The following is a 20,412-nucleotide window of genomic DNA, read 5'->3' on the forward strand; positions in this document are numbered from 1 at the left end:
CTTTCAGGGATTTATTGCGTAATAGTATATTTCTCCCTCCACCCACAAGAGGTCATCCTAAAGGCAGCTTTAGCCTGCTGAGCATTTTGGGATTTTCAGAATTATCGATGGTACCTAGGCCCCTTGCCCATCCCAGGCAGCATATAAAGCAGAACCAGCTGAGCTTCAGCACTGGAGCATGCCTTCATGTGCCTTCAGAATGTTCTCCAGACCAATATTTAATGCTCTGGGAAGACCATTGCTTTCTAGCTATGGATAATGGGATCCAAGGTGGTAACACTTGGTGTAAAAGTAGGAATCCCTTAAAATTAATACTGTAAATAGAAAACCAGGGAGTTTGCTTACCTGTGATTTGAAACCAGCTTCGCATTCTGATTAAGAGATCATAATGTTTTATGCTGGTGCATGCCCTAAATATTTTGCTGTGGACTTTAGTCCTATCTACCCTAGTGACATGCAAGAAGGCCTAGTTGGCTAGTAGTTCTTTCTTTTGACCAGTGTGTCTGGCCAATGGCAAGCCAATGATTCCAAATGTCTACCTACAGTCTACAATTTTTGTTTTGAAATGGAAGATGAATATACTAAATCATTCTGCTCTCCAGATTTTGGACTATAACTTCTATTGCCTTAGCCAGCATTTTTGTCCTAAGTCCTTATCCCACACAAGGGGATCCATGTGTGAGAAAATTTATTCTTTTCTGTGCAGAAAGCAAAGGCACATAATTTAAATTCTTTTCACCAATGAGTTCAATAGATAAAAGAATAGTAATTATTTTTCCCTAGGTCTTAAAGAAAATACTGCTAATAATAATAATAAATAATTTTATTGTTTATATGTTGACCATCTGAATGGATTGCCCCAGCCACTCTGGGCAGCTCCCAACAAAACATTAAAAACACAATAAACTTGCTGAAAATCACTATGAAAGCTTCAATTTCTAGTTTTAAAATGAAAAACCAGGCAGAAACCTTTGCCAAAATCCTACTGACACTTTTTTTTAATCCCCAAAGCTATGATAGGGTGGGGAAATCACAAGACTCTGCTCAATTGCTACAAGTATATTTGGATCGTGTACTTTCTTATGTTAGCACATTAACTAAAAAGCTTTGAGTTACTTTTTTCTAGCTGTGCAATTTACTTTCTTTCCTTTTTCAATCTTAGGAGAAAGATCCTAGCTCATTATATGAAGTGAAGGCATATGTGGAACCTGGTGAAATAACACCTTCTGTGGTATGTTAAAGCTTTGCTCAAACTTATTCTTGATCTGAGAGAAAAGAATAGCTGAGAGATCCTTTATCTTAATTTCCTGTTTAGAGAATTGAAACGACTGATTGTAGGTAAAGGTGTATTTGGGGCGGGTTGGAAAGTGTGTGTGTGTGTGTGTGTGTGTGTGTGTGTGTGTGTGAGAGAGAGAGAGAGAGAGAGAGAGAGAGAGAGAGAGAGAGAGAGAGAGAGAGACTTGAGACTGACTATAGCCTAACTTAGCCTTTGCCAAACCTATAGGCTACAGCTCCCAACAGCTCCTGCCAGCAAAATTTCTGGAGGGCAATACAATCCATTGTTTCTGGATTGTATTCCAGTGTTTGTGGTTGTTCCCCCAAATTCACTTTGACCTAAAGCTCCTTTCCATTTGTTTCTCTTGAAGCCACAGAGAACTGTTAAAGCCTTGTACGACTACCAAGCGAAAAGAGACGATGAGCTGACTTTTTGCCGAGGGGCTTTAATTCATAATGTCTCAAAAGAAGTTGGTGGCTGGTAAGAAGACAGCTTTTATATTTTTTTGCTACGAGTTGGGTGATGTTTTCTGTAGACCAAACTGTGTCTTAACCATAGATTTCATTACGTGCCTTTGAGCATTTTTTTTTTAAAAAATGTGAACCTCTCTATAGTATCTCATTTGGGTATGGTGTCTCAAATTTGATTGGTACATGTTTCCCTCTCTCTCTCTCTCAGGTGGAAAGGCGATTATGGGTACAAAGTTCAGCACTACTTCCCAGCCAATTACGTGGAAGACATGTCCTCTGATAACATGGAAGATCTTGAGAATCAGGTAGGAAGATACTTGTTTCTAGAGTTTATGTTATTCACCAAATCCATTCAGTTATTCCAAAAAATGCATTCAGACCCTTCTGTGTGAAAGGTTGCCTTTCTGGATGCTTTCACACATGCGTACAGAGATGCAACATTTTGGACAAAAGGTGGGATTGTATATAGTACTGTGCTGTGCACACAAACAGAAAGTTGGGCTTCGTAGCTCTTTAACACTTCTCTGTATGAAGAATGTGTATTGTCAGCTTTGAGATTCTTGGCATGTGACAATTTCTCCCTATTTCTAAAGAGGTGGCAGTCTTGTGGAGTATTTATTTTCATACGACTCACATGCCAGTAATAATAATGATAACACTAATAATTTTTTAATTTATATCCCTCCCATCTTGCTAGGTTTTCCCAGCCACCCTGGGCGGCTTACAACATATATAAAAACACAACAAAACATCAAACATTAAAAAACAAAATATCCTACACAAGCAACAAACAAACCAATAAATCAGTAGAAACCAATAACAACAACAATAATAAACAGTTTACAGTTATACCCAAATTAAAATAGCTGCCAACCCCAACTAAACATTTAACCAACACCAACCCGACAAAAACAAAACAGAGGAACCAAAATTTGAACCATTTAAAACATTTTAGTCAGTTGTCCCAACCCAAGAGTTGTTCCAGCAATGTCCCAGTGGCCTCCTAGGAGCCTCTCTTAGCTGTCCAGGGTGAGTCTGGGCTCTGCCCCTAGGCCAGGTGGAAATGGGCCTTGCAGCAGGGAGCAGCCTTCCCTCCAGCACTCAGTATGGCTTCCAAGCAGTTTAAAACTATAAAATCAATACAGTGGTACCTTGAGTTACGTACTCAATCCGTTCCGGGGTGCCGTTCGCACCCCAAAAAGTACGCACCCTGAGTGTCCATTTTGTGCATGCACGATATTGCACTTCTGCACATGCGTGACCTGTGCAGAACACTTCTGCACATGCGCAGACCACACGCACGCCAAAAAATACTTCTGGGTTTGCGGAGTACGCAACCCGAACGTACGCAACCTGAAGCATATGTGCCCCAAGGTATGACTGTACATAATTAAAGCACACAGTGACAATTCCATTGGGGCATTAAAGCAACCTCAATTAAACCATGCAATAAAATGATCTATTATAAAACATGACAATCAGAAACTCTTAAACACTTCACCCACCAGTTAAAACAATAAAATCAGAAATTCAGTTCTGCCTAAACAGGTGTGTCTTCAGAAGTGCTGTACCAAGTCTGTGATTGCATGCCTGAATAGGCACTAAAGTATATGCAGAAACTGGCCTGTTCATGTGCAATGCTTAGGCAAAAATATGCATGAGCTGTGTGTGAATGCACAGAGCTTTTTGGGAGGTATTTTGCTTCCCATGATAATACACTTTTATAAGTAACTTTTAAAAATTAATAAAAATATTGGTGTTCAGTGTTAGTTATGCCAGCACCCAGAGGATAAGACTATCAAACTGGGGAAAGGATACTTAGCTGTATTGGTTAAGAACGTAATGGAGCGTGAAAAATCTGCAATGGTCTCAGAAAGGAGAACCTGATCTTCTGAAAAGCTTTCCAGCTCTGCCATTGAATTTCAAGGAAGGCAACTATTAGAATGTTAATAATTACTAGCTTTGGTAGTAATAAATGGACTTTCTTAATCTTATTATCACCAAGCAGTTTAATTTTTTATGGTTACTAATATTATTCAGTGACAGGAAACCCATACACTTCAGGAATGAATATGAATGTAGTTCCTATGTTCTGTCAGCTACAAAATAAGTAGAAAGTATAGATTGAAGGCAAACTTGAAAAACGAGTTGGTCATATCACTGTAGCAGTTTAATTAAGCAGCAAAACTGCTTAATTAGTGATCCAGAAGCTCTGCTTAAGCACTAATTCTTCCTTCATGGTGAATGAATATCATTTTTTAAGCATTGGTCCTGGGAATTTAATGAATTCATTTTTTTTACATTCCGAGGACATTTGATAAAGGGGGCAAAACAACCAAATTCAAATATAATAAATCTTTTCATTTCAGATAATTGAGGACAATCCTTTAGGGTCATTATGCCGGGGTATTTTGGATCTCAATAAGTATAACGTTGGTATGTATCCCTCTGACTTCCTGACTCCTTACATGTAAAGCAGCTTGTGCGTGTATGTTTATGTGCATGTGAGAGAGAGAGAGAGAGAGAGAAAATAGTTCGTCAAGTCTACCTATTTTTTTTTTATATCCTTTATCGATTGCTCAGTTTTAGTCTCTCTGTATTATCACCCCAAATATTTCTGAACTGTATTTTAATTTTTGAATGACAAGTCTTCTTCTGAAGGGCAATACTGCAATTTCTTATCCAAGTATAATTTTGGAGCATAGCTGCCAAGTACCCCATTTTCCCCGGGAAACCCCCGTTCTTTCTTACCATATCCCACAGGTGTCCCGAATGGCAAAATATCCCGTATTCCCCCGGATTGTGGAGCTCCTGCCGGCGGCTATGTTCTTCTGGTGCTGCGCCGGCACCGGAAGTCGCTTCTACGTAGAAGCGACTTCTGGCGCTGTGGACATTTTGGAAATGGGTACAGTGGCATCGGAAGTCGCTTCTACGCATGTCCGGAAGTGTGTAGAAGTGACTTCCGGTGCTGCGGCACTGCTGATCCTGGATTTTTCAATCCGGAACTTGGCACCTATGCTTTGGAGGGGGGGGGTGCTCATTTGGAGGTGAGAGGGAGCAGATGTACTCCTCTTTTAAAAGTATGGATTTAATGCATGCTCAGAAAAGAGTGGGGAGGGCACAATCTCAAATAAAAATGCACTCAAAAGGTTCATAAAATGGTAGAGTGTTTCTGTGAGGCAGAAGAAGCTGGTATTGTTGCCTTTTTGCAACTTAAAAATATTCTTGTACAACTGTGGTTGTACACTGAATAAGTGTATGGTCCCCAAAGCATTAAAATGGAATTTGAAAAGATATGAAAACAACTACGGGTGTCTTGTGGCACCTGAAAGTCTTAACAGATTATGGGCTGAGGCCTTTTTCATGTGCCACTTCTGTGAGAGGTCTGGAGGGTGGCAACATGAGAGCGGGTCTGTTCTGCGGTAGCTCCTCGCTTGTAGAATGCTCTCCTAGGCATCAGGCAAAAGCCTTCCTCTTCTCCCAGGCCTTTGGCTAATCTATGGTCTTTTAAATTGTGGGATGGGGAGGGTATCGTTTTCGTTTTTTACTGTGTTGTGTGTTTCTGTGTTTTTATACTGTAACCACCCTGTGATCCTCGGGGGAAGAGCAGTATAGAAATCAATTAAATAACAATAATAAGCCATGATAAATAAACTACAAATAGATAATGCCAAATTTATTATGGTATCTAGTGTAGTGAACTCTGGTCCATTAAAGCTTATGTTATAAATGAAATTGTCAGTCTTTAAGGTGCCCCAGTCTGTAAGCTGCTCTCATGTGAATCAAAGGATACTATAGAGCAATTGAAGAATGCTGAGACTTTTAATATTACTGTTTTGTAATAAATGCTTGCTTTCAGTGATTAATGGGATCCTACCAGGATCTGGTGCAAACTTCTCTAAAGTGCTATTTGATGTCTTAAGACGTGTTTATTATGTACATATGATTTATTGTTTTGGATTCCCAATAGTAAAAATGACACAGGGAAAACATGGAAAGTCTTTTGTCTTTATCCTGGAACCCAAGAATCATGAAGATGCTCCTGTTGAATTTGCAACAGAAAAGGTGGAAGAGCTATTTGTATGGTATCAAAGTGTCAGGGAAATCACAACGAAAACTACTGAAGAGGTACTACGGAAGCCATAATTCCCAGCACTTAATTTTTAATGAGAGTGATTTTGATTTGAGCAAAGACTGAAGGACCAGTAACATGGTCCACACCCAACATCTGATTCCCTTGCAAGCAAAGCAAAGGTGCTTTGAGAGAAGCCTTTATAATCACCATTTTAAAAATTCTATATCATGCCATATTTCAAAGGAATAGCTGAGTGGTTTCCAATACAGTGGTACCTCGGTTTAAGAACAGTCCTGTTTATGAACGATTCGGTTTACGAAGTCCTGGTTTGCGAACTTTACCTCGGTCTAAGAACGGAATCCGAATGGTGGAAGGGCACCGGTGGCAGGAGGCCTTATTAGGGAAAATGCGCCTCGGTTTAAGAACGGTTTCGGTTTAAGAATGGACTTCCAGAACGGATTAAGTTCGTAAACTGAGGTTCCACTGTATCATGAAAGCATAATATGCATCTTTGTGTTTTGCTTTATGTGCCAACAGCATGCAAGTTTTAACTTGAAAATAATACTTCAAAGTGTGACTATGAAATCAAAGCAGGATTTTTTTTGGTGGTGGAAGTTCAGGGCTTTTTTGGCTCTGCACGGCCAAAATTTGTTTTTCCTTTTTTAAAAAAACAACCCCACACAGAACCTGAAAGTCAGAGTTCATACTTGAAAAGTAGGGAAGTCTTTGTGCAGGGCTCTACTACCAGAGCCAGTTAGTTGAATCCGAGCTCTTGTTTCAGCACCACTGCAATTTGGGGACAGAAAGCGTGCAGGGATAAAGGGAGTGTGCAGAGACAAATCTAAAGTTGAAAATTTGGTTTCACAATTTTCTGTTTCTCTGACACCAGCTGAGTGATCTCAGTGCAGATGACTAATGTTTTAACTGTGTTAAATCCTCAGGAGAATTTCAGAGTGTTCTGGGAGAAGAAGCAGTTAATTGCCATGGAATTGTCTGATTTGGTGGTATATTGCATACCCACGAGTAAAACAAAGGACAACCTAGGTAATGCATTTTTAATTATGAATTTGAACTCTTCACCTGCTAGATTGCTAGACATGATCAAAGAGTATACTAGGATGTGTCTAGAGAATAGCAACAAATATTCAAAGGAGGTTTAGATGCCTGAGGAGTGAGAGAGAAAGAGCGAGTTTGGTTGGCCTAGTGTGGAGAATGGAACACTGGGAGAAAACTTAACCAGTCTTCAAAAACATGACTATGAGATTCAGTTATTGATTGCCTGCTTGGTTGGGGCAGGATTAAAAATAATGGTTTAAAATTGCAACCGAAGATTTAGGCATTTCTAGCTGCAATAGTGGCTGAGCATGAAAGCTGGGTACCTAATGTTGTTAATGGATCTTTATATCCAGAGGCCTCTTAAGAGGGGATTCAGACTTTGAGGCAATGTAATTCTCTGGAGTACCTTTTTGAGGTTAGTGGCAACTATCAGAGGGTTTAGGCTGGGCCACCAGTGTCAGGGAGAGTGGCTTGCATTGATAGCCCTCCATGCTTTTGTAAAGGGGAAAGACCGACTCTGGGGTTGCGGCGCTCATCTCGCGTTATTGGCTAAGGGAGCCGGCGTACAGCTTCCAGGTCATGTGGCCAGCATGACTAAGCCGCTTCTGGGGAACCAGAGCAGCACACGGAAACGCCGTTTACCTTCCCGCTGTAGCGGTACCTATTTATCTACTTGCACTTGAAATGCTTTCGAACTGCTAGGTTGGCAGGAGCTGGGACCGAGCAACGGGAGCTCACCCCGTCGCGGAGATTCGAACTGCCGACCTTCTGATCGGCAAGCCCTAGGCTCTGTGGTTTAACCCACAGCGCCACCCGCGTCCATACTTATGTAGGATACAATAAATTGGTGTGCTTGAAGACATCATTAGAGTGGGTTCTGAGGCTGCCCTTCACACCCAGTGATCCCATTTTCTGAGCAGGTTGTATGACCTGTTGGCAGTCCTTTCAAATTGTAGTAACCTGCTTCTCATATTTCATAGAACTCAGTGGGAGCCACTGAAATTAAGCTAGCCCTCCTCAATGCAACCATTTGTTAACTTCCATTACCTGGTTGCCCTACAGTGCATTGCAAAAGTGGCGAAACTCAGGGAATAGGCTTACATATAGACTGCCAGCTCTTTTTTAAAAATGCCACATAATTAAAACTTCATAAAATTCTAAAATCATAAAAAATAAAGAAATTAGCTACACTTAAGTTTGTACATATATCTCAAAAGTTTATACACTGCTTAATTGACAAAAATCCTCTAAATGTGTTACAAAACATTCATTAGATATATGTATAAAACTGGATGTTAAAAACAAGGAGACATGAAATTTATCAAGCTATAAATGAAGCCTGCATTTTAAAAAGAAATATACATGATTAAAATTACATTTCAGCGTGGGCTTAATTAAGCAAATTTGCCTGCTTCCCTGCTACTTTGCTGCATCCTGTTTTCTGGCTTGCTTAGACCACAGAGTCAAAGCTGCACAAGGTGTAAAGGGCTGAATGCAGTTTATAATATGTCCTGGAACCATTGATTGGACTTGATGTAGCACCAGTGCCAAAAACATTGGCCCTTGGAGAAGGGACATTGTCAAGGGACAATGAAACTTGCCATCAATATTACAAAACTTCAGTGAAGGCATATATTATATTAATGAGTGGCTTCTTCCCACCTCTCTCTTGTAGAAAATCCTGATTACAAAGAAATCCGTTCCTTTGTGGAGACCAAAGCAGAAGGCATTGTCAAGCAGAAGCCTGCTGATCTACTGAAATATAATCAGAAGGGACTGACACGAATATACCCAAAAGGGCAGAGAGTAGATTCCTCAAATTATGATCCTTTTCGTTTCTGGTTTTGTGGATCACAGATGGTGGCTCTTAATTTCCAGACACCAGGTAAAAATCTCACAATGGAAGATTTTACCCATTTCTCAACCCACCCATCACTTTATAAGTAAGCACCTCTTTCCTTCCATGGTATCCTGCTTAATTGTTTTTTTCATACATCCTGAATTGCTGAATTCATGTATTTGGGGAAAATGTGATACCAGTTGTCTTTATTATTTAACGTTTTTCTAATCCCTTTAGATTTGTTAATGTAGGAAATCTGGCTAACACATCTTTTAATTCTTTCTCTAGATAAATACATGCAAATGAATCATGCCTTGTTTTCCCTTAATGGGCGGACTGGCTATGTACTGCAGCCAGAAAGCATGAGGAGTGAGGCGTATGACCCCGTGCCAAATGAATCCAAGAAGAAACTACAGATGATTTTGACAGTGAGGGTAAATGATTTTTTTAATTTTAAATAACAAAATTGCTTATTAATTAATTTAATTATTACCCACCCTTCCTCCTAAGGTCCCAGGGTGGACTACAACATGAAAACCGTATTTAAAACAACCTACAGTAACAAAAATAATGTGTATCCCAAAATTATACATCTCAAGTGTCAATAGCCATGGTAAAGAGGTGGGTCTTCAGCACTGACTGGAAGCTGTTTAATGAAAGTTCGCTCTTCTGTGAGGAGGGTGTTCCATAGCCTAGGGGCTGCCATAGAGCTTGCCCTCTCCCAGGCCACCACTCCACATGTCTATTAAAGTGAAGGAAATCCAAGAAGGCACCTGAGAGGGTTTGTAGGGGAAGGAGGCAGTCTTTCAGATTACAGTGGTACTGAACTGGTTGCAAGCGGGATCAGTTCCGGAGGCCCGTTCGCAACCTGAAAAGGCCACATCCTGAAGTGCTGTGTCTGCGCATGCGTGCCACACAATTTGGCGCTTCTACGCATGCACAAAGCATGATTTAGAACTTCTGCGCATGTGTGCAGGTTACGGATGCGCCAAACCCGGAAGTAACCCGGGTTTCGGGACTTCTGGGTTCGGCACGTTCGTATCCCAAAAAGACGCATCCTGAAGCGGACGTAACATGAGGTATGACTGTAACTGAAGTCCAGATGTTCCCCATCAGTAAAAGTATGTTTACTTTGTTTTCAGCAGTACTTCTACAGACTCAGCAGTGTGTAACTTCTAGGAGAGATGCCTTGTGGAAAGGAGCTCTTCTTTGTGTTGTATCTACCAGTAGCCTGTTTGGTGGCACACCCCACCCATAGTACATATGTTCCTTCCCAGTGTCAAACAGTGCTTGCTTGTGAGTTGATTGGCCTTGCTCTCACTGAAGACAGAAACAGTCTTGTCCTGCTGTTGCATATATGTTTGGCAATTTTTTTTGTCTTCCTGCGCTTGAGAAGGTTGAGTCAAATTACCTATATACCTTTCTATTTAGATAAGGGATTTCTGCCACAAATTTGCTAAAACAGAATTTAGAAGAAAACATCTTAGAAGAAAGACAAGCTAAACGAATTCTACCACTTACTTCATAATATAATATAGGTCATTCTCATTGTCCTGAAGATTAAGATTAAGTCCTAACTTAAAGTATATTGGTGGCATCATCTTGAAGGTCTGTTTCGCTCACAGCAAAAACTGAGCTCTTAAGTCACATTGGTTTCAGTGGGTGGACCTGGATCACTTGTTGAAATCAGTTGTGACTTAATGTTTGTTTGTTTTTTGCGGGCGGGAGATACCTGCATAATTTAGCTGTTTGGTGTTGGACTAGGACATGGGTTCAAATTCCCATTCAGCCATGTTGCTCACAGGGTGACCTTGGGTCTGGCATTGTGTCGCAGCCTAACCTACTTCAAAGGGTTGATGTGAGGAAGGGAAGAAGTGTGTAGGCCAGGCATCCCCAAACTTCGGCCCTCCAGATGTTTTGGACTACAATTCCCATCTTCCCCGACCACTGGTCCTGTTAGCTAGGGATCATGGGAGTTGTAGGCCAAAACATCTGGAAGGCCGCACAGTTTGGGGATGCCTGGTGTAGGCCATGTTGAGATCTCTTGGAGGAAAGGTGGGATGTATTTTTTAAAAAATCAGCAACTCAGTTAAACTTTCTGAAACAGGTAATCGGAGCTCGCCATCTTCCCAAGCTTGGAAGAAGTATTGCCTGCCCATTTGTGGAGGTAGAAATTTGTGGGGCTGAATATGATAACAGTAAATTCAAGACAACTGTTGTGAGTAAGTACTTCGTAACTCTCTATGGAAATATGGGTTCTGCAGCAATATAAAAGAAAGAAGTTGTGCAGTGTGTTGGAATTAGGGCACAGAGAGTCATGTTCAAGTCTACATTCATCTTCAGAATTTACTGTGTAAACGTGGGGCAACCACTATGTCTCTCGGCCAAATAACTATCATAAAGATCCTTGGCTGGAATAGCAGTATCATAAACAGAATCATAAACAAATTAAAACAAGCAGAGCAATTGATCATGTTACATAGCATTGCAACCTGGTATGGCATAGTTGAAGGAGTGCCAACTCCAGCCACCCAGGAGGAACATCATGGCAAGGGGAAGCCCAACTTGGCTCCAGTGAAGGTACAGCTGCTTGAATGTTTCCTCTCCTTTCCCCTTCCCATTTCCTTTTATAGCATCTCTACTAGGTTGTGAGCAGGGTCTGCTTCATGTTTTATAGCACTTAAGAAGCAGCTGCTTTACAAGTGTTTAATAATAAGAATTGCATCATTTTAAAACTCCCCTAGTTACTTACAAAGGATAGAAAAAGTGACTCCTTGGAATGTCTTCAGTACACCTTCAGCATTTTCTTGAAAACCTGGGACGTGTTCTATCCAAAGTTAAGCACTTCTGTTGGAGGGAATTGACAGTGTACTTGACACTCTTCTCGACATTAATGGAACTTTGGAAGGATGGTGCACAAGTTACTTTTGGAATTACCCATTAAAATTATTGAACCAAACTTTGTCATATCTATTAACTTCATTGAGTCTACTTTGAGTAGAACTAGCACTGAATACCACACACCAACTTCCCTGCAAGAAGTATATCAGTGAGGCAGTCAGGTCCCACCCCCCCCTTTATAATTCTTTGGCACTCTTTTAATTCCAACTTATTGGCTGTTTGTCCTTTCTCTGTCTGCATTCTCCTAATAAATAAATAAATCAACAGAAGCCATTGTCTTGCTCTGTGCTTCTGATTATTCTTGAAGATAACCCAGAGAAAGAGGATGGAGAATATTTTGACATCAGCATCGCTGAAGATCATACTGCTGCCAGATTATTTCATAATTGCTTTTTCTTGGCCTTTATTAGTAAAAGCAGTTGCCACTCTGTGTCTGCAACCAAAGACTCCTGAGTTCGCTCAGCCAACATCTTGCATCTCCTGTGATTTGAGTCCACATTAGCCTCCAAAGAGTTTAGCTTCCTTTCTTCTTTTTCTGAGGTGTTCAAGCTTGAATGGGCTGACCCACTTCAGAATAAAAACGACTAAACACCTCCAAATGTTCTACACTTGCCTCAAATCGTGGAGGCGTAGAATGTCACAGTTGCTTGCTTTATATTGTGAAATGTTCGTTTCATTACAGATGACAATGGCCTTAATCCAGTCTGGGCATCTCAAGAGCAAGTGAAGTTTGAAATCTATGACCCCAGCCTAGCATTTCTGCGCTTCGTTGTCTATGAGGAAGACATGTTCAGTGACCCCAACTTCTTAGCACATGGCACTTTTCCCATCAAAGGAATCAAATCAGGTAAATATCAAGTATAACACTGACAGGTTGAACAAAGGTTTTGATAATTTGCACATTTCTTTGGGTTTCAGATCCTGGGCGACATGTTTGCTGCACACCAAAAGGGGAGCTAGGAAAGTCTCCCTCAACTGATACTGATCGACCATAAGTGACTGCTGAATTAACCTGGGGGAGTCTGAGTCTCATTCTGTGCATACCATACATACATAAATAAAACACTTTATTAGATCTTATTGTATGTGGTAAGCTAAGGTTGTTGTTTTTTTGCCATAACCATGCTGATCATCCAGGCCCTGGAACCTGAAACCAAGTAAAACCTTAACTGTTCTGGCTTGCAAGCTTTTGACTCACCTTTGTCAAGATTTTCCTGACATGCCAACGCTCAGTGTTTCATCATGCATAAACCCCCACCTGGAGTTAATTATCCAGTGCTTGAATGATAAATTCTGCAACTACATCTTTCATTTCCTTAGGCTTTCTGTAATTCTTTGCTTATTCATGCTGCTCTAGATATACAGAAATAACTGCTTAATAATTCCTAACCCCTGGAACAATATTTTTATCTTGCCTTTTTCTGAATTTATATTTTATTTAAAATCATTTATGGACAAGACTCTTTACAAAATAAAACATGCAAACAGCTATTCAAAGTACGGTAGAGCAGGTACAGTATTAAGAATTCTTGATTTTTTTTCTATATTTGTCTCTCATGAGAGATTTTGAATGGTGAATCAGCAATAAATCAGTGGCCATAGAAAATCTGCAAGTTTTTTTGGTGCAAAAGAAATAAGCTCTGTATGTAGTATTTAAGCTATTTTGAGATGGGGATGCAATAAATGTGAATTTAATGGCTGAATTTTTTTCCTCTTGGGGAAGCCCCTCTTCAGCATTATCAGTCCTGCTACAGTGAGCTTATTCCTATGTCAGTAATAAACTTCAGCTATGATGGAGTTAATTCTTTCAGTCTTCATCACACTCTGAACCTGGAATGAATCCTGAAATAAATCCCTGCTAAAGATTGTCTGGCTAGCTTAGATTCTACTTTGCTTTTTGAACTGTTGCAGAAATTGAGATACCTTGTGGCAGCTTGTGGTTTTTTCCAGCTCTGGTTCATGTGACTGTCTTGCGATTCTCCATGATGCCCTGTCTTTCCTGCTCTGCCTGCTGCTTCCTAGTAAATCTCCAAACTCTGTTCTACTTTCAAGAATAGAACAGGTGAGCTATAGGCTGTTCCATCATGTGTACGAGTTTGGGGCAGCCTTGAAGTTATAAGATAACTTTTCTAATCCTACCCCTTTAGGCTTTCGGTCTGTCCCTCTCAAAAATGGATACAGTGAGGATATAGAGCTGGCTTCCCTCTTGGTTTATTGTGAGATGCAGCAGATCCTGGTAAGTGCAGAAGCTGTTTGATTTCCACCATCCACTAGGATGGAGACCTACCATGCACCAAAATGTCCCCTCACCATCTTTGCAGCTGTATTTGCAAAATTGGTGGGGGGATATGAACCCCATTCATGTCAGTGGGAGCTATTTCTCTAAAACTAACTGCTGCTGCATGGGATGTATGTTCATCAGGATTAAAGCTGGGGAAGGAAGGATGCTCCACCCAACATGCTGCAATCCTAATGACATTTCCCCCCCCACACACCTAAAAGTACATATAAAAAAATTGCAATGTTGTTTGAGCATCAGCACGCGTTTACAAACCATGTGTTGCAAGGTTTACCAAGCTAATGTATGTGAAATAGCTATATAAATACCATTCTTGGGTTGGTACCTAATAACCTCCGGCAGAGTTCTGTTTCCTGTATGGGTTTTTGCTGTAGTCTTTTCTGCAGCATAGCCCTTGAAAGCCACTTTTAAGCATTGGCAGGTCATTGAATGAGATGTTAAGCAGTGATTGCTGCTAGAAGGGAGAGTTGGTGGAAATTGCAAACATGAATGGAAGTCTGCAATGCGGCAGCATTGCGGGACGGCCAGCGCCTCCCTTGCCGACGCTGGATTGCTGGGTGTTGGGGAGTTGTCCCCAGGCTGAGTGTGAGCTTCCAACTTGAAATCTGGCTCTGCGCCAGCCTGCTGGATTGATCAATGGCAGACTGGCTTGGAGGGCAGGACACACTCTGGGGACGGGCCTGACAGAGCAATCGGGCTTCCCTCAGGTCCACTCCTGGGGGATTTAAAGTTGCCCATGTTAGCCCCAGCACCCAGATCTCTTGTCAACCCACTCCATCATTGCTGCATTTTACATCCTGATTTGGCCTTGCTATAACTGTGATTGCCGTTTTCGGGGCCGGGTAGGAATTTGCCTATCCTGCGAATTGGCTGTGGCCTGGGTTTTTGCCTACCTCATAGTAATCATCACAACTGGCGGTTTAGGCATTGGCCAACCTTAGTCTGGTTGGACAGTGTTCTCGAAGCTACGAACATGAGTTTGACCAAACTGCAGGAGGCAGTGGAAGACAGGAGTGCCTGGCGTGCTCTGGTCCATGGGGTCACGAAGAGTCGGACACGACTAAATGACTAAACAACAACAACAAACCTTAGTCTTAGATTGGGGGTGTGTGTGTTGTATCCTCGATCTTTCCCTCCAGAAATAGGGCATCACGTTAAAGGGATTCGTGAAAGAGTTGCTTCTGTACCTGGGCCTCAGAGCTCCTCTAGGTGGCAATCCCCTTATTTGATGTAAGTCATTGGAATCCTGGCAGGCGGGCCGGAAATATAGTCGTACCTTGGAAGTCGAATCAGTTCCAGAAGTCCATTTGACTTCCAAAGTGCTGGTTCTGATTGGCTGCAGGAAGCTCCTGCAGCTAATTGGAAGCCACAGAAGCCCCGTTGGACGTTCGGGTGCCAAAGAACGTTCACAAACCAGAACACTCACTTCCTGGTTTGCGGCGTTCAAGATCCAAGGTACAACTGTAAATAGTTACCCATCTGCCAAACCTCTTCATCTGTAGACAAAGTTGTGGCCTGATTTGATTTATTGCGTGGTGTCTTTTACTGGTAGCTCATTTCAGTGGAGGTGCTGGGAGTGCATGGCCTGGGCCTGCAAGTGCCTTTGGCTTACACCCCTTTGACTCCAACCCATTTGTATTAGTAACTTTGTTGCAAGTTTTCTATTATTCTGCAGTCAGGTGTAACATGGCCCCTGATATAGACCCAGTCCAGTTCCTTTAATGGGAGAACAATGAGCAATTCCTTATTAAAATCAGTGGGACAGTAAAAGAAGTGCTTAACTTTGATTTGATCATGGTGTGTGCATTGCAAGAAGGGCTTTCTTTTCGCTTTGAAGGAAGGTGAAGAAGATCTCTACTCATCATTTCGGCAACTACGACAGCGCCAAGCAGAGCTGAACAATCAGTTATATGACACCCGACGGAACTTAAAGAATCCCAGCCGAGATGATTTATTGCAAGAGTTCAATAAGAATGAGGGTCAGCTGCAAGTTTATCAAGAGACATGCAACAAGAGGTACTTTGATGGTGACACTGCTCCCAAGAAATCCCCAAAGGTCCTGGATAATATAGCATAAATAAAGGAAGTGCAGGGAAGAGTCCAATAAATTACCTTTGTTTCACCTTGATGTTCTAGGAACTATTTTCTCAGCCCAAATAGGCCTGGCTTCTTGAACTCAACAAACAGGGCTGTCTTCCAGCTGGAAGGCAGCAGTTTTACAATGCTAGAGAGAACAAGGCAGCTCCACAGTTCTAGCATATATGGAGGTGGCACATAGAGAATTAAGACTATAATCAATCAAATGTTCAATAAATGTGAAGATTTAATTTACAGCCTCCTATTTAATAATATTTATACACCACTTGAATGTTAAAAAAATCAGTTTACAATGATGACTCTTAGTGTTTTCCCCCCTTAAAATTACAGTATGTATTTCCTCAGATATCAACTGCTATATAAATGCAGTGCTGGCAAGGCGGGGGACTTGGATAGATGCATGTCTTGCCACAAGGCTGACTTTCCCCCCCTTTGTTCTCTTTCAGACTGAGGGAGAAGAGAGTCAGCAACAGCAAATTCTACTCCTAGAGGAACTGGGTTTCCTTTGGTGTGTTATTTATAAAGTCACCTGGTAAGAGACATTGATTTATTCTGGAAGCGCAGCTTAGAATGGAGGTTCAACAGTCAGAAAAAATATATGTTTAAGTTGGGTTGAGGTTTTTTGGCAGGGAGCGAGGAAAAAATTACATTGTATATACTAGAACAATCTGTACAAAGCAACAACGCTGAAGGGTGGAGTAGCTTGTATAGTAAACTTTAGTCAGTAACAATGTGTGATGTTTGTAAAGCAAGCTTATCAGTTGAGAACTCCAAGCTCATGTGTACTACAATGATTTTGTGCCATTTGTATGGCCTTTGTTTTTATGATGGCCATAATTCAAGAGCTGTGTGTGCTTAAGCTTTTCCAAATCCCACCGTGACACACCTTTATCCTTTTTGCCAAGGTCTCTCTCTCGCTTCTTTTGGTAGGTGGAACTACTCTCCCAAAGTTGCCTGGCAGAAGTCTGCCACTGCCCTCAGCTGTCATCATCTGGAGTAAATTGCCTTTGAAGGCACAGCTGAAATTGCAAGGGAGAAAAAAGTACCAGATATTATGGACTGTGGCAGGGTTATTTCTACACAGTGGCTTGATGAATGCCAGATTTCAGGGGGGGTTGTGTGTTTTAGAAATATTAACTTGTAAAATCTTATCTGATTTGTTTTGGGTAGAAATTTTATTTTTAAATGTATGTATACATCAGTGGTATGTGCGTTTGTGTGTATAAAGGCTGATTGGCACTAAAATTTACATGGGTTTGTACTATTTTGAGAGATTAAAAGGTAGCTAACAGTTAAAACTTTGTGTTAGTTTTTACAAAAATAACTCCTTTTGCATTGGCAAATGCCTTTACATGATAAAAACAAGTTTCTGGTAGGCTCATGCAAAGATGAGTGGGAATGAATGTAGTCTGTATAACTTAAATCTGCAGGGAAATCCTTCAGTCTATAGCTAAGTGTTCAAGTTAGTCTGCAATGCAATGCATGACGAATGGACTTGATGCTTACAAGTGCAGGAAGAGTAGATGGGCAGTGATGTGGGGGTTGTAACCCATAGATTTGTGGCTAATGGATCCCAAGTAAATGCTTTGATAACATTTGCTTTGCTTTACAAAATGGAATTTGTGCTCATTAGTTACAAACCACTCACCTCCTAGGCATGCCTTATTTGCAGCCTGTTGCTGAAAGTTAAAAAAGTGCACTAATTCCTCCTTTGCAACTGTGGCTAGAATCATAGAACTGTAGGATTGCAAGAGAATCCAAGGGTCATTTACCCTCTGCAATCCAGGAGCACAGCTACGGTAAAGAATCCCAAGATTGCCATCCATCTCTGCTTAAAAACCTCCAATAAAGGATAGTCTGTCACCTTCCACTGTAGTCCTAATGATTTAGTTAATGACATAACACCACCTTTTCGGGGAGGGGGACACAATGTAAACCAAGTTTTAAATAATTATTGCAGTGCTTAATAATTAGCATTTCAAAGCAATGGTAGAAAAAAATGAACCACTGAGAAAATAAAACAATACTTTACCATAAAAGTACTACAGTATACAGTTAAAGTGCTGGATGACTGTTCCTTGTCTCCCTCCAGGGTGATAGAAAAAGGCACTCCATTCAAACCATGGCTTGAGAGGCGCCTGATGCCAGTCGATTGACAAGATGGGTAGGGCCACTTGCATGTCAAAGTGTCCCATGTCAAATTGATCACTCGGTTTTGCTTCTCCAGAGGATACATACAGAGGAATGGTACTCCTCCCAGGATAGATGACATTAGCTAAAGTGAATGCAATATTTTATTTGAAAAAAATACAGACCTCCTGTACAGTAAATACAACTTAATGGGTGCGATAAAAAACAACCTTTAGACTTCCTGGTTATAAAAAGCTTTCCTCCCCCACCCCCCGGCAACCCTCAATCTGTGACCAGTATGCACCCAAAGGGTGCATTGACATTCTTGTACAAGTACAATCTATCCATTTACAGCATGGTAGCCTGCAACTATTTGAAACAGCAGAACTACACACCAATTTTGATCTAATTTATTTAAATAAACTTAAAACATCTAGCTATGCATTTGTAACAGACAGTTCCAGCTAAATATGGCCTGCAGGGAGCAGACGACAATCATTAGTCTACACTGGTTACTTTCTTACTGCCATGTTTCTAACAAATAAATAGAAAAATAAATAAGGGGGAAGACACGGTCATTTCCACTCTCTTGCATATTGTACATAATTTTCATAATTTAAAATGTTTATCAAAATGTATTTTTTTTATTCAACACAAATTTGGAGCTGAGTTTACAAAAATTGTGTGTATATTTTTTTTAAAAAGTGATGGCTAACTTGTGGCCCTCCAAGCTGGCTGGGGCTGAAGGTAGTCCAAAAACATCTGGAAGGCCACAGCACAGCCACCAATGATTTAGACAGTGCTGGTTAGGTTACTTCCCCCTCTGTTACTTACAAGTTACAGAGGATCAGCAGCAGCAGAAACTAGCTGCCCTGCAAAGTGCCCCCTCTATACCCTATGGTAAAGTATTTGTTTAAAATATTCCTACCTGATAACAGAGCTCAGTTCTAATATATTACATTCAGTTACTAAAAATTCTGCACTTTTATTTCCTTAAAAAAAGGAGGTTCGGTATCAGAACTGTACAAACATCTGCCATAATATGAAAGCAGAAGCAGAGCTACATCAGAGTCATGATTAAATGTGTCCCTAAGCAGAATGGTACAATACAATCACACCCCAAAAGAGATATGTATGTTGGAACTGGAATAATGCAGTGGAACATGCATTATAGACATACAGTGATTTGTGTACGCTTTGAGGGGAAGAGAATAGTTCAGATAGAGGCAGAGAAAAAGAAAAGCCCAATTTTCCATCAAAAACAGGAATGTCTTTTTATCATAAAGAGGGTAAGTGGTGTCAGATGCTGTTCTGTTTGGATCAAGAGTAGATGGTGATGACTTCTCGGCCACCACCTCTGACAAGTAACACTCGCTCCAAGCCTTCGGTCAAGACCTCAAGAAATTCCATATCTGGGTCAGCTGAAGTCAAGGCAAGAAACCTCTATAGATTGACATGAAAAGCCTTTATAGAGTTCTATACCAAGTAAATAGCCTTCACACACACTTAAAACAATCTAAAATCTCTTTGGAACAAATGCATACTATTTGTAACTCAAGGGGCACAATTCAAATAGAGATTAACCCTCACAAAAGAGTTGAATTACCGGTAGCTCTTTCACTAAGGCAACAGGACTTCAAAGAGTTTAATTCTAGCTGAATGATGATGCATTACTACTATAATTTGCAAACGTTGAGAGAAAAATCTTTACCTGGAAACTCTCAGGTCCCTGTATAACCCTCCCTTTGGGTAGAAAGAGAACTGTATTTTAGTATCATTATATAGCCTTTACTTTCCCACTTTCAATTTAAGAATACACAAGGTGATTCAGATTGTTTTTATATCATGATGCGCACAACAACAAAATAGAACCTAAAATGTAACAGATGAGCACCACACACATGCACAGCAAAAACAAAAAACAAATTGTAAAGTTGGAAAGGGACCCCAAGGTTCATCTATTCCAACTCCCTGCAATGCAGGAATGATACAGAGACACAGCTAACTAACAAGCTCCAAAGGCGCTTGAGATCAGCACCAGTTGAGTGAAGTGTCAAAGGGAAGATGAGCTTACCTGGGGACCAGGCCATAAACCAAAAGCAGCCTGCAATGTTCCTCTTAGTCAAGCAGTCTCTCTCCTGGATGCTCAGGTGGCCTCTGGCCACAAGTGCCTTTTTTCACCTCTGGCCGGTTCACCAGCTACGACTCCTTTTGAAGAGAAATTATTTGTCTAATGTGCTGCGGTAACATTGATTGGATTATTGCAAT

At 40.9% G+C, this 20,412-nt stretch overlaps 2 protein-coding genes across 15 annotated transcripts in view; one reads left to right on the plus strand and one right to left on the minus strand.

The window, feature by feature from the left end:
• The window catches only part of PLCG2 (phospholipase C gamma 2), a 73,801-nt gene that overhangs the window by 51,990 nt on the left and 1,399 nt on the right, over positions 1-20,412 (plus strand). For 6 of the 14 annotated variants that reach the window (XM_088672024.1, XM_035120929.3, XM_035120936.3 and 3 more), the window contains 13 exons: positions 1,163-1,231; positions 1,647-1,756; positions 1,955-2,051; positions 4,116-4,182; positions 5,717-5,874; positions 6,763-6,865; positions 8,553-8,762; positions 9,006-9,151; positions 10,825-10,939; positions 12,301-12,465; positions 13,766-13,854; positions 15,755-15,933; positions 16,945-17,882. In XM_088672024.1, coding sequence (XP_088528150.1) covers positions 1,163-1,231; positions 1,647-1,756; positions 1,955-2,051; positions 4,116-4,182; positions 5,717-5,874; positions 6,763-6,865; positions 8,553-8,762; positions 9,006-9,151; positions 10,825-10,939; positions 12,301-12,465; positions 13,766-13,854; positions 15,755-15,933; positions 16,945-17,014 — 1,578 coding nt within the window. In that variant the 3' untranslated portion in view covers positions 17,015-17,882. Of the gene's footprint in view, positions 1-1,162; positions 1,232-1,646; positions 1,757-1,954; positions 2,052-4,115; positions 4,183-5,716; positions 5,875-6,762; positions 6,866-8,552; positions 8,763-9,005; positions 9,152-10,824; positions 10,940-12,300; positions 12,466-12,536; positions 13,681-13,765; positions 13,855-15,754; positions 15,934-16,460; positions 16,547-16,919; positions 17,883-18,106; positions 18,219-20,412 lie in introns of those variants that run through there. The other 8 variants (XM_035120933.3, XM_088672028.1, XM_035120934.3 and 5 more) reach the window with 6 other exon arrangements.
• The window catches only part of SLC12A4 (solute carrier family 12 member 4), a 64,972-nt gene continuing 62,850 nt past the window's right edge, over positions 18,291-20,412 (minus strand). Inside the window, exon 24 of the mRNA XM_035120938.3 lies at positions 18,291-19,556. Coding sequence (XP_034976829.3) covers positions 19,465-19,556 — 92 coding nt within the window. The 3' untranslated portion in view covers positions 18,291-19,464. The remainder of the gene's footprint in view (positions 19,557-20,412) is intronic.

The sequence above is a fragment of the Zootoca vivipara genome, chromosome 6 (assembly GCF_965207765.1).
Source record: "Zootoca vivipara chromosome 6, rZooViv2.hap1.1, whole genome shotgun sequence".
Lineage (NCBI taxonomy): Eukaryota > Metazoa > Chordata > Lepidosauria > Squamata > Lacertidae > Zootoca > Zootoca vivipara.